General features: G+C 39.4%; 1 protein-coding gene across 8 annotated transcripts in view; it reads left to right on the forward strand.

Annotated features, from left to right (window-relative positions):
* The window catches only part of LOC143961269 (uncharacterized), a 217,974-nt gene that overhangs the window by 176,377 nt on the left and 26,812 nt on the right, over positions 1-14,785 (forward strand). For all 8 annotated transcript variants that reach the window (XM_077470512.1, XM_077470513.1, XM_077470518.1 and 5 more), the window contains 4 exons: positions 188-292; positions 2,538-2,653; positions 10,141-10,202; positions 11,761-11,903. In XM_077470512.1, coding sequence (XP_077326638.1) covers positions 188-292; positions 2,538-2,653; positions 10,141-10,202; positions 11,761-11,903 — 426 coding nt within the window. The remainder of the gene's footprint in view (positions 1-187; positions 293-2,537; positions 2,654-10,140; positions 10,203-11,760; positions 11,904-14,785) is intronic.

The following is a 14,785-nucleotide window of genomic DNA, read 5'->3' on the forward strand; positions in this document are numbered from 1 at the left end:
GCTGCCTCCTTTTATTATGCTGCCCTTGCCACTGGCCCATGAACCCCGTGAGTGCTATGATTGCCAGAATATAAACTGAGGCAAGGACAGCTGTGCATAGCTTTATATAGTCCGTAAACTGCTATGAAACCTGTAATTGCCAAATATATAAGAAAAATAATAATTATGTTCTTTGATGTTTCTTTAGACGGCAACTGTAAAAATGGTGTCTCTTATTATGATGGGAAGTGCCTATGCAAAGGAAACTTCTATGGAGCCAATTGTGAATTTGTTATGAGTGAGATCACAAAAAGTAAGATTTCAAGTCCTTACATTGCTAAATAGAACCGTTCTTGATTGTGTCATTTGAGATTTTGTAATAACATTGTACAAAACAGATCTTGCATGCCCATAGTGTAATGCTAGCTAAAACATATTTTTAGTTTCATTAGTTTTTATTAAAGTTCACATAGATACAGATATGCAATAGGATATCCATGTTGAGAATAGATCTCCAAGTGACCACACAAAGAGGCGCTAGCCCTCACTTGGAGAACCTTATAAGTTGCAATATATAACTTTATCAGTGGGAAGTATAAGGTTAACAAATAACGCATTAAACAAAAAATAAAACAAGTAACAAATAACATAAGTCAGAGGTTACCACTTTTGTTTGGTTCCTATCAGATAAAGTTTGGTACACTCGTGCTGCTCAATGTTTATGTTTGTTGTACCAGTCTACCCACGGGCTCCATCTGTCCAGTGTAGGAAGTATAGAAGTTGATGCAGTTTCATACATTTGCTCATAAGAATAATACTGCTGAACAAAGTTTACCATTTCCTCAGTTACAGGAATCAAGGGAAACCTCCAATGTCTCACCAGTGTTAATCTCAGTGTTAATCTCACTGCTAATAGTTTTTTAACCACTACATTTTTCAGGGGATTTGGAATATTTTGTATATCTAGGTTTAACAGGGCTAGTCCTCAGGATATCCTGATTGGTATGATTTTGGATATAAATTGAAAGATAAATTGAAAGATATAGGGTCAGAATTTAGCTAGTGATTTACAACACCATAGGAGGTGGAATAATGTTCCTCCAACAAAGGTTAGAGGTATGATTGTACAATTTTGATACATGATAGGGTGTTAAGTACCAAGGCAAGTTGATTTTATGCATTAATTCCCATAGATTAGCATTCCTAGAATAGGAATATGTAGCTGCAATGGCATGACACCATTGATCTGGGGTATAGACTGTGTTAATATCTTTTTCTAAGGCCAGAAATGTTGCAGATTTCACAAATCTGAGTTTATCGCTGAGTCAAGTATGGATAAGGGAGATACCAACTTTTACTCTACCTGGTTTCTGGAGATATTTAGCAATGCTGGGTAGAGTACATTGTGGGTTTGAGTATTTTTTTTAAGAGGGAGGAGATCTGTAAATAGGTATATCACTCTCTGTCGGGTAATTTAAACTCAATCTGAAGATCCGTAAAGGATTTGAGGGAGCCTGAGGAATATAGTTGATGAATCTCTGTCACCCCTCTAAATGTCCAATCTTTAAGATTGATGTTTGAAATGATTAGGGAGCAAATTTATAAGGGAATTAGTATAGTGGTTAAAACTTCGCTATGTTCTGCAGAGGTCAAGATTTTCCAAGCCTGAAGGGATGCTAACACTGTGGGAGATAAATAAGGAGGGGTGCAATTGTTAAATTGCTGGAAAAGCAGAAAGGAAAGCAGATTTCTGCCAGGTACCATTTCTGCTTCTAATGTGGCCCATAGGGAGGTTTGGGGAAGTGTGAACAAATTTTTGAGTTGGGCTAAAACTGAGGCTAGGTAGTAGTCTCGTATTTTTACATGGCCCATTACTCCTGCTTTCCTATGTTTGGTAAGTTTACTAAATGAACATCGAAAACGTTTGTTTTGCCATAGAAATCTGTTGGTGGCAGATTGTAATTTATGGAGGTAATAGGAGGGTATTGAGATAGGTAGGGCCCTAAAGAAATATAATAGTCTAGGCAATACCATCATCTTGAAGGCCACTAAATGGCCTAGCCATGATAGCTTAGTTTTGAATATTTGTAGTAGGGATGTGTAATTTGGTTAGGAAAGGCAAGTGATTGGCGTGGAACAGAAGGTTGGTATTCTGTGTAAGGGTCATTTCTAAATAGTTAATCCCTTCGTTCTGCCACCCAAAACGAATATGTGGCCATCAGTGCAATTATATTACAATTCTGCAAATGCAAAAATTATAGATGCAAAAAGATATTAATTACAATTATGCAAATGCAATAAATGTGATGCAAAAAAAAAAAAAAAAAATATATAAACATCTACTGTGCTCAATCACAAGCACACTTGATGTCATCACTGGCCCCGCCCGACGCATTGCGTCACATGTCACCTGACTTTTTCAAGGATCTCTTCTGTAATAAAAGCTTATTCTGATAGCAATTTTTTTAAAAGATACTTAAAAACTCCACTCTATTTACTCTACTTTTTGCATAGAGTTAGCCTATAAGCACCATATCTCTCTCTCTCTTGCTTTACAGCTGACTTCACTCTAAGGATCAACATAGTCATTAAAATCAATGAAACTTTTGATCCAGGGCACGCAGACAACACCTCCAAAATATATGAAAATTTTAAAAATCGCTTTGAGATTCAGGTATGTTTTTACAAATGTTATAGCTGTTTGGTTCATCAATATTTGGTATCCTATGATGTCACAGTTCTTTCAGATGGGGTGGTGGGTTATCCTTTCTCCATGAAGGAAGAAAATGACCTGTGAGTGCTGCTCAGTTTAGGAGTACTGTGAGCCCAGGCTGTCTAATGTCTCCCCAGGAAGAGATTCCATGACAGCCTAAGCACACCAGAAGTGGTTTAAATCACAATGGCCACCATTCAACCTAGAAAAGGGGGTGACATTCAAAGGTGGAAAGGAAATACTGTGAGGGGCAGATCCAGACTGTATTTCGTAATTGGCATGGCAAGTTTTTTTTTAAGTTGTAATTTTTTGGTCACAATTTTTTGAAAAATAAAGAAATAATAATAATAATAAAAAAAAAAAACAATCACACATTTTTTCCCCTGACTGGTGGTAGTATGTAAAAAGAAACAAAAACAAAATGTATTCCATTTTTTATTTATTTTTTTTATTTTTTATTACATTTTTTTTTTATTTTTTTTAACACGCTGTGAACAGACAAATACAGTGTTACCATAGTAACACTGTACTACTCTGGGGAAGTGATCAGAATTTTTTTTCACACGTTATAATTGCTTATACCAGTGAATTACATTGCTATAGGCAACCATTATTACTGAATGACACTGATTCATTCAGTGTGTTTTGGAATACATATATTGCTATTGTGGTCAAGGATCTGGGTATGCAGTTGCATCCTCTTTATGGATGGCAAGATTAAACTCCAGACCAGAACTGATTTGGATTTGTGATAAAAATTTAGCTTCTTATCTTTGAAGCTCCTTGCTTTTGATGTAAAAAAGTGCAGAATTATATTGGGGAATAGGGATGTGCAAACAATTCGGGCCGAACATAAGTTGGCCCGCACATCACCTGTATTTACCTGTTCAGGTGTGCATGCTGGGTTGGTGATGTCACAAGGTGGCGATACCCCCAGGTGATGTCACCAGGTGGCCCAACCCCTTACCTATTTAAGAACTGTCACATTGAAGCGCAGGCATTTGGCTGTTAGCCTTAGTCTTGGATGGAGCATTTTTTTTCGGGTCTGGCAGTGCAGCGAACGTTGTGAGGGATGATGGATCTATGCTAGGGGGACATTTTTTTTATTGTTTTTTATTTTATTTATTTTATTAAGGAATTGTCAAAAACTGCCTCCTGTCTTTATTTATTTTTTGACACTTTGTTTAGTGCATGAGCAGGGGTACATGTTCTCAATACTCATTCAGACGAGAGGGGCCAGAATCTGGGGTTAAAGGGGGCTTCCTAAAGGGAGATTCCTATAAGCCCCCTGCCCACAGACCCCCCATAACCACTACCCAGAGTTGTTGAGAAGAGGCCTTTGTCCCCATCAACATAGAGATAAGGTGCACCCTCCCATGTTGAGGGCATATGGACTGGTATGGTTCGGAGGGCGCTTGCTGCATGCTCTGATAAGGGCCTGGCTGTGTACTCGGATAAGTGTCTGGCATGGATTTTGGAAGGGGACCTCATGCTGTTTTTCTTTTTAATTTTGGTGTGGGGTTCTCAAAAGAGCTTGGTATGCATTGTGGGGATGCCACCCCATTTTTAAATGCTATTGTTGTATTGCATGGCTTGCAGCCATGAGTGAATTTAAATGTAATTTTTTTTCTTTACAAATGTCAGTTTTGCTGCAGCAGGTTCTATACATGATACAGATGCACCACTTTACAAGCAGACTAAGGAGGCCCCCTACGCACTATATTTAAAGGAATTAAAAAAAAAATGTTCCACTTTAATCATCAATAAAATCACTGCTCCTTTAAAAACTCCTACAAAATTTACATTAGTACATGTCCCCAGGGCATTACCCAGGCCTCCATATCCTTTTTTTATCCCAATAACTTGCATACAAGCCTTCAAAATGGCCACTTTTGATTTTTCAAGTTTGAGTCCCATAGACTTTAATAGGGTTTGCAGTTTGGGTCAGAACTTTTGTGATGTTCAAGAGTTCTGGCACAATCCGAATTGGGGGGAGTTCAGCCCAACTCTATTGGAGATTTAGAAAATGAAGACTTACACAGGCCACAGCCAAATAAGTATAGAACAAAAAGATTAATTGTAGGTAAGAACACGCTAGAATACTGTAATTATACACTTCTAATAGTAGCGGTAAATGCACTTCGCCAGAATATGGCTTCTTCAGGGCCCGATATCATGAGCAAAGATCACTAAATGAAGATAACATATTGCTAGCACCAGTCATGTAGTATATACTGTATACACATAATGATCATCAGTATTCACATGACATATGAATAGAAGAGAGAGAAGGTGCCCACATCAAAGTGGTGGATCATAGAGCCCAAAACATTAGTCTCGGGGACAGACAAAGGGGCATCAAGGGCAAAACACTCTACTACTGGTAGCGTAGGCAAATGGAAACCTACAATGACATTTTACAATTACTAGGTATATCAGGGAACCACTAGAGCTTCCATGCCAATACAGGAATGTAGAGAATACTTACTAAAATTACAAGGCAGATATACCGTATTTATCGTGTATAACACACACCTTTTTCCTCTTAAAATCAGAGGTAAATCATGGGTGTGTGTTATACGCCAATCCCCCACTGATTGTGAGCCTGTGGGCAGCTTGCGGATGCCTTCGGCCATTATCAGCGGCTTTCGGCTGCCTTCGCCCATTCTCGGAGGCTTTCGGCTGAAAGCCACGAGAGCGGCCGAAAGCTGCCGAGAACAGCCAAAAACCGTCAAGAATGGCTGAAGGTGGCCAAAAGCAGGACATCCAGCTCTGTATCTCGGCAGCACCAAAGCTGAAAAAGACCCTGACAAGGCTGCATGACAAGGCTACTTGACAAGGCTACATGACAAGGCTGCATGACAAGGCTGTAAATGACCCTGACAAGGCTATATGACAAGGCTACATGACAAGACTGCATGACAAGGCTACATGACAAGGCTGCATGACAGGGCTACATGACAAGGCTGCATGACGAGGCTACATGAAAAGGCTTCATGACAAGGCTGCAAATGACACTGACAAGGCTGCAGATGGACACTGATAAGGCTGCATTGATGGGCATTTAAATGTAAGTTTATTTCCTTAAAATTCCCACCTAAACTTGGGGTGCGTATTATATGCCAGTGCGTGTTATACGCCGATAAATACGGTATATGGTCTGTAAATAGAATCCAAACAGGGCTGGAAATGCCACAGTTTGCTCAATTAATAGATACTGTATATCTATAAGGAAAAGCAAACACTAGAATCCAAGGGGAACAAAGTACTAACTAGAACTCCCACAATGCCACTAATGTAGTATACAAAGATACTTACATTAGCCAAAATAAGAAAGAATGGTCACCGTGCAGTTAGACGAGCCAATGAACATCCATAAAGTCTCAAAAGGAACATGCTGGGACAGCAGATCATCTACATAAAAAAAGATAAAGATATATTGGAGATGTACAGTGCATCCGGAACGTATTCACAGTGCTTCACTTTTTCCACTGTTTGTTATGTCATAGCCTTATTCCAAAATGGATTATATTCATTATTTTCCTCAAAACTCTACAAACAATACCTCATAATGACAACGTAAAAGACATTTGTTTGAAATCTTTAAAGGAAAGAGAAAGGCACATCTAAGTGCATTGGTTAAAAGATCTATTACAGGCACAATGGGATTAAAAACACTTACAAGATAGTAAGAGGTCATAGGCATATAATAATTTGTCCTCATGCAGATCGCTGTAATCCTCGTCTGTCTGGGGGAGAGAAAGAGCCGTCCTGCAGCTGTCAGATTCCCTGGTGACGTGGATTAGCAAGGAGCTGAAGATGCGATGAGGCGGCCCGGGTTCTGGAACCAAGCTGGAACACACGTGGCCAATGTAACATTAGGTGCAGGTGGTGGTCGGTAAAGCATTTCGGAGGTGAGGTGAGATCTGACGAAGGAGCCATGCATGCTCCAAACGTGTTATTGCCTACAACCTTCACCCGATGTTACATCAACCGCATGCATTCTAGCTTGGTTCGGGCCACTTCATTGCATCTTCAGCTCTTTGCTAATCCACATCACCAGGGACTCTGACAGCTGAAGGATAGTTCTCTCTCCCCCAAACTGATGCGGATTACAGCGATCTGCATGAGGACAAATCATTATATGCCTATGACCTCTTACTATCTTGTAGGTGTTTTGATCCCAGTGTCTGTAACAAATCTTTTAACCACTGCATTTAGGGGTGCCTTTCTCTTTTTATGACCTCCAGAGCTGCTTCTCCTCTACAAAGCACTGCCTTCACTGCTGTCTCTCCTACAAAGGATCGGATACCCAGCCTCACCAGAGCGCCCTCTTTTTTGTTTGAAATCTTTGCAACTGTATTAAAAAAAAAAAAAAAAAAAAAAAAAAAATCACATGTATATAAGTATTCACAGCCTTTGCCATGACACTCAAAATTGAGCTCAGATGCATCCTGTTTCCGCTGATCAACTTTGAGATGTTTCTACAACTTGAGTGGAATCCACCTGTGGTAAATTCAGTTTATTGTACATGATTTGGGAAGGCACACACCTTCCTATATAAGGTTAACAGTGCATTCCAGAGCACATGCCAAGCCATGAACTCCAAGGATTTGTCTGTAGACCTCCGAGACAGGATTGTATTGAGGCACAGATCTGGGGAAGGGTACAGAAAAAATTCTGCAGGTTGAGCACAATGGCCTCCATCATCCGTAAATAGAAGAAGGGTTGAACCACCAGGACTCCTAGAGTGTACCACCTATCCAAACTGAGCCATTGGGGGAGAAGGGCCTTATTCAGCGGAGGTGATCAAGAACCCAATGATGACTCTGACAGAGTTACAGTGTTTCTCTGTGAAGAGAGGAGAACATTCCAGAAGAACAACCAAACAACCATCTCTGCAACACTCCACCAATCAGGCCCCTATGGTAGAATGGCCAGACAGAAGCCACTCCTCAGTAAAAGGCACATGACAGCCTGCCTGGGGTTTGCAAAAAGGCAACTGAAGGACTCTGATCATGACAAACAAAATTCCCTGGTTTGATGAAACAAAAAAAATGAACTCTTTGGCCTGAATGGCAAGCATCCTTTTTGGAGGAAAACAGGCACCGCTCAACACCTAGCCAATACCATCCCTACAGTGAAGCATGGGGATGGCAGCATCATGCTTTGGGGATGTTTTTCAACGGCAGGAACTGACAGACTAGTCGGGATCAAGGGAAAGATGAATGCACAAATTTACGAAGACATCCTTGATGAAAACCTGCTCTAGAGTGCTCTGGAGCTCAGACTTGGGCAAAGGTCCATCTTCTATTAGGATAACCACCCTAAGCACACAGCCAAGATAGTAAAGGAGTGGTTATGGGACAACTCTGTGAATATCCTTGAGTGGCCCAGCCAAAGCCTGCTTGAACCAGATTGAACATTTCCTGAGAGATCTGAAAATTGCTGGCCACTGACGCTTCCCATCCAACCTGATGCAGCTTGAGAGGTCCTGCAAAGAAGAATGGGAGAAACTGCCCAAAAATTGATGTGCCAAGCTTGTAGCATCATACTCAAAAAGACTTCAAGCTGTAATTGGTGTCAAAGGTGCTTCAACAAAGTACGGAGCAAAGGCTGTGAATACTTATATACATGATTTCCACACATAATTTTTATCATTTTTTATTTTTAATAAATTTGCAAAGATTTCAAACTTCTTAAATGTTGTCACTATCGGGTATTGTTTGTAGAATTTTGAGGAAAATAAGGAATTTAATCCATTTGGAATAAGGCTGTAACATAACAAAATGTGGAAAAAGTGAAGCTCTGTGAATCCTTTCTGGATGCACTGTATTACACCTTTTGAAAATCTACACCTTTCTTTCTTCATGCCCCTTGGCTGTCCTCTTCTGGATTTGAGAATTTCCACTCCAGCCAACTGTATGGAAACTCACTACTGGGTTTTCCAATATGGATACTGTTAACCTGTGCCCTCATGAAGATGTTTGAAGCATTCGAAAGACATTGGCTAACGTGGATTTTGAATTGAAATATGATTTGTGAACTTCAGTTTGCAAACACTGGATATGGTGCTATATACAATTTTAATGTCTGTATAATGAACTTTATGATTTTATGAATTTACTTTGTGGTACCATTTTGTATATTGTTTTACTCTCTAGCCTTGCTGTAAAGTTTGCTAGTACAAAGTTTTTCAGACTGTGTATTGTTATTACTTTTTACAGGATTTATATAGAGCCAACAGTTTTCACAGTGATTTTATTTATGATATAAAGGGAGACATTACAGTTACAATTCAATTCAAGAGAAGTGGATTAAGGGGATCTGCTCATGAGAGCTTAAAATGATGGGGCAAGTGGTTCAAAAGGGAATAACTGTGCCGGGATGAGTTTGTATAGAAAGTAAAAGTTCAGTTGTTGAATAGAGGAAAGGATGAGATTTCAGGGATCACCTAAAGCCCCACAGAGTGATCTAAGACTGGATAAGTTGAGGTAGGTCATTCAGAAGGATGGGAGAAGTCCAGGAGTAGTCCTGGTGGCAAGCACAGGATGTAGCTAGAGAGCAGGACAGTGTTGGGAGGAGCAAAGAGAAAAGTTTGGTTGATATTTTGAGATGAAGTTGGTGATGTAGCTGTAGAGGTGTGGATGACTATGTATGTTGTTGACTATGTATGTTTTTGTTACTGTTTTGAATTGTATTAAATGAGTAAGCGGAAGACAGTGGAGGGAGTGTCAGAGAGGGGTGTTAAGGAAAGTGAGTCTGGCAGAAGCATTCATGATAGACTCAAGAATATGGGTTGATAGTCTGTGTGGAGGTGGGCCAACAAGGAGGTAGGAAGTTTAAATAGTCAAAATAAAAAGTAAGTGAATAAGTAATTTGTTGGTGTCATTGGTTAACCTCTTCCCATCATGGCCTTTTAACTAGATCTTAAGGCTGGCAGTGGAACCAACTAGCCATTCATGTAACCACTGTGATTAGCTGTCAGAGTAATCACATACATCAGGAACCCATTCCAATGGCTCACAATTATAACTATAGATGGGAGCTATTGGTGACAGCTCGGTCACTGTACTGGGAGCATGCAAGCAAATGTGCTCTTGGCACGGAAACTTCAGCTGCCATGAACACATAGGTACAGCATGGACATAGGACAGATTGGACAATAATTGTATTTGGGGCTGAAAGGACAGAACAGCGTGCAGATATACACCTTGCACCCTGACACAAAGGAAGGGGCTGAAACTTGTGTTACTGATCCTGATGGAAATATTGGGGGAGAGGATGGGGAAGAGGATACTTTTTGAACTCAGTTTAGGAAAGATTGAGTTTTAGGAAGTGACATCCTTACTAATATGTCAGTTAGTAAATCAGTGATGTGCGAGGAGACTGAAAGCGTGGTTTCTGTATCTTTAACATTATCTCTTTATTTCATTATCAATTTACAGATGAAAGGCTTCTACAAAAATATTTGGCCAGCGGCTGTGGAAATCATTATAATAAAAATAAGGTAAGTAACAAGCAGGTGTAAAACAGTGCCAAAATATACAACCTGCAGAGGAGATGAATCCCGGCATTTGGGAAATGAGTATTGAGACATAGAAGAGTCAAGCTGGGCATATACAAGGCAACCTGACATTAATTTAATCCCAAATGCAATTCATTTTTTTTCTAAAAATATTTGAATTAATAATTCACTATTGATATATAATTCTCCACTTGGTGGTTGAGTTGAAGAAACCCTACAGTGAAAAATCCAAGGGCTTTCTTTAAGGTGGAAGTAAAGTCTACAGGTAAGCCTATACATTTTTTTCACTTTGCCATGGAGTTTACCACTTGCTGACTGACTAACTGTAAATGTACATCATTACTTTATGTTAAATATCGGGGTTATGGCAGCAGCTGTGCCATAACCCCAGTATTTATTTTTAACGGCTTTCCAATAAAAGTGATCCCAGTGGCGGATTCGCAACTCGATCTCTTTTATAGGTGGCGGGGTCAGGTACCACCTCCCCTTCCAATGCTTCCCGGTTGTTTGAGAGCAATAATTCTAGTGCAAAACCCCTCCTTAACTGTAAAGAGGTAACCTGCAACAAAAAAAAAAAAATGTTGTCTATGACATGGCATGTTAAGTATTTATTTATTCTGTGTAACACATTTTTCAAATTATATCAACAAATTGGGCTAATTTTACTGTTTTTTTTGTTCTTTTTTTAATTCATTGAACTGTATTTCTTTTCCAAAAAAACTGCGTTTGAAAGACCACTGTGCAAATAGTACTCTGCTCTGATAATAATAATAGCAAATAAGACTCTGCTAAAAAATAAATAAAGTATAATGTTTAGAGTTCTAAGTAATTTTCTAGCAAAAAATACTGATTTTTAATTGTAAACAACAAATGTCAGAAAGTGGTTATCCAAAACAGACCTAGGGGTCTGGTATGGATTTTTGGGGAGACCCAATGCTGTTTTTAAGAAAAAAATGTTAGCCAACACTAGTTTTGTTTAATTTCTGCTGACAGAGGGGAATCCCACTGACAGCACATGAATAATGGTTGTTAAGGACCATTTGGACCACCTTCACCAAGGTTTTTGTTCTGGATTCATTCAGATTTATTACTGTATACATTTGGAAATTTTGAAATCTAAATCTCCGAAAATTAAATTTTCTTCTGAAAAACAAATCTGAATGCACCGAATGACATATGTTTAGGAGTAAATCAGGCTCTACTGAGTGGTGGTGACCCATCACTGATCTTCTGCTCCTTCATTGTCCTTTCATTTGTCTCCTTCAGTGTTCTTTACCAAACTACACCTCTGCTGCAAAGGAGATTTGGGACTTTGCTGTGCCCTCTATAATGGTGCCTTAATCAAAAGACCAGCTGAACAAAGTTAAAAATGCTTTAAATAGTAAAACTATTTTTATATATGCTCATATAACTTTACTATACTGTCGGTAATTCCCGTCCAATATTAGCCAGTTCATCTCATGAATTTATACGTTTATTGCTGCTGTTGGTTGTTGTGTTTTGGAACATATTTGCAGTTTAGATTTTTTTTTTCTTGCAGCAACGGAAGTATTGATGTAGAGCACGAGATTCTCATTCCATCTATTTTCCAAAATATCAAACACGTCCAACGAACTTTTGAAGAAAATCTGCAGCCTCAACTAAATAAAACAAATTGCACAAATAATCCATCAACAGATAACAGTAAGTGTGCTCAAATTATGTTTCCTAATGCGGTAGCTTTTCCTCATATATTCTGATTGTGTGTATGCTCCATTGGACTTTTTACATCAAAAATTCTGACGGACCTAGAAAGAGACCATGTTCTAAATTTTTCCGACTGAACTAATTCCTTTAGGGAAAACGGCTCATCTGTATGCTGTTCCGACATACCAAAAATGATGCATGCTCTGAAGCAAGTACGAGACGGAAGCGCTCGGTGTGACAAAACTAGCATTCATAATGGAGATAGCACATTCCTCACGCAGCAAATTCTGTGATCTTTTAATGCAGTGTATTCCTTTATTCTTTATAATGCTGGAATAATGAAGTTGTTTTGCTGCTCATATTCACACAGAGTCCTCACAAACTAATTTCTTGATTATTTCTCCTGATCTCATGAATAATCTTTTAATTTTTAAAAGCCAGATCTCCATAATAATGTTTAGAATTTTTTTATAGTCTTTAATTTCATCAAGATCTCCTTTTTTGGATTATTGAAAAATAATTTTCTAGTGATCTCCATATATAATTTTATTTTTTGTGTGTCAAGTTACCAATAACATTATTATCTTTTAATTTTTATCAACCTCAAGAAGGTTGGTGTCCCTTGTTAATTTGACATTGTCTTTTAGAAATGTACCTGCCTACTCATAAACAAATTTTCCCTTTTGTAGAAAAACACATAGGCAAGTATCTTTAGAAAATAAAATCTCCATTTATTCTGGGTAATAAAATAAAGAAGAAGGCTGGAGAAACATTTGAAATTTGCAAAGCCTTTTGGCCCCCAGGGTACACATGGAGTCTGTGGGAAATAAAATTGGTAGCTTAAGGAGTCCATATAATTTGGAGCTCAATCTGGTCCAGGACTCCTAGAGATTAGGACCAACAGCAAATGACACATATGTCCCCAGGCTGTGGTACTACACAGACTGGTCTTCTGTCAGACCAGACTGAAGCCAGGTAATCACTTTCTTCTTTTCGCTGCAGCCTTCCCTTCACGCTTCCCTGCAGCCTTCCTTGCGCCCTTCACTGCAGCCTTACTTGGAGGCTGTGGCTCTGGTGGTGGACTTGTGACAGGAGGAGGATGGATGAGCTCACATATATGGCTGTTCTCAGTCAGCTAGCCCCTCAACCCCTTCTTTAGGGCCTCACCAAAAATTCCCTCACAGAGGAGGCATTGGTCCTCCTCCAATTTCATCAATCTTGTGGCTAGATAGCAGCCATATGCCTCTTCAGCATTGGGGGGGCTTCTGAGGACATCACTTGCTTCCCTAATGAGGCCCAGTGCTGCCTCCTTGGTCATCATCCCCTTCCTGGGCCATTTTGTTGTAAAATGGAGGGGAGGCACCTGGGATTGGGAGAGGCTCCTACTGGGCCCATCCACCTCCTGGCTGACACTGGGCACGGCCTCCTCCTGGCTGACACTGGGCACAGTCCCTCCTAGCTGACACGGGGTGCGGTCTCCTTCTGGCTGCCACTTTCCAGATCCTCCTACTGGCTGAGCTAATCCTGTGTATAAAAAAGGGACATAGTTTTAGTTTTTGCTTCATCTATCACACACAATTTTCAGCTCATGACTTGCAAATTGAATGTTAATAAATAGAAAAGACTATCATTCTGACCCCAGCATTTTTCATTCTTGTCCTAAACATTTTTGGCCACTACTGTCTATTGATATTTAAATCTCTTTGTTTTAAATCATTCATTTGTTATCGATTATAACATCTAGTTAACATCATTAATATTAGGAAAATAAATATGTCTAAAAATAATATACCTGGCTCCAGCTGGGCGCATTCACTTCTTCCAGGATGAAAGGCCCAGGTTGTTCCTCATCACCTCTGCTGGGGTTGAGGGAAGGGTGGAGGGAAGGCTGCAGGGAAGGGTAGAAATTGATTCCCTGGCTTCAGTCTGGTCATCCAGAAACCGTTTGTTGAAGTACCACAGCCTGGGTACATACACATGCACTGCTGATGCCCCTGATCTGAGTGATTTCTGGATCTTATTATCCTCCTTCTTAACCACTTAAGCCCCGGACCAATTGTCAGCCTAAGGACCAGAGGTCTTTTTACAATTTTGCACTGCACTGCTTTAACTGTTAATTGTGCGATCATGCAATGTTGTACCCATTCAAAATTTGCGTCCTTTTCTTCCCACAAATAGAGCTTTCTTTTGATGATATTTGATTGCCTCTGCGATTTTTATTTTTTGCGATATAAATGGAAAAAGACTGAAAATTTCAAGAAAAAAATATATTTTCTACTTTTTGTTATAAGAAAAATCGAATAAACTCAATGTTAGTCATACATTTAGGCCAAAATGTATTCAGCCACATGTCTTTAGTAAAAAAAAAAATGTCAATAAGCGTATATTTATTGGTTTGCGCAAAAGTTATAGCGTCTACAAACTAGAGTACATTTTCTGGAATTTACAGAACTTTTAATTTATGACTGCCTCTCTCATATCTTAAGGTGCTAAAATGGCAGGGCAGTACAACCCCCCCCCCCCCCCAAATGACCCCATTTTGGAAAGTAGACACCCCAAGGAAATTGCTGAGGGGCATGTTGAGTTGATTGAATAATGACAAAAAAATAAAAATAAATAAAATGTTTACAAAAATTTGTCACTAAATGATATATTGCTCACACATGCCATGGTTATATGTGGAATTGCACCCCAAAATATATTTTGCTACTTCTCCTGAGTACGAGGATACCACATGTGTGGGACTTTTTGGGAGCCTAGCCGCGTACGGCCCCCCCCGAAAACCAATCACCACCTTCAGGATTTCTAAGGGTGAAAATGTTTGATTTCACTCCTCACTACCTATCACAGTTTCGAAGGCCATAAAATGCCAAAATAGC

The sequence above is a fragment of the Lithobates pipiens genome, unplaced genomic scaffold, assembly GCF_037356315.1.
Source record: "Lithobates pipiens isolate NorthernLeopardFrog02 unplaced genomic scaffold, aLitPip1_a1.2 Scaffold_8, whole genome shotgun sequence".
NCBI lineage: Eukaryota > Metazoa > Chordata > Amphibia > Anura > Ranidae > Lithobates > Lithobates pipiens.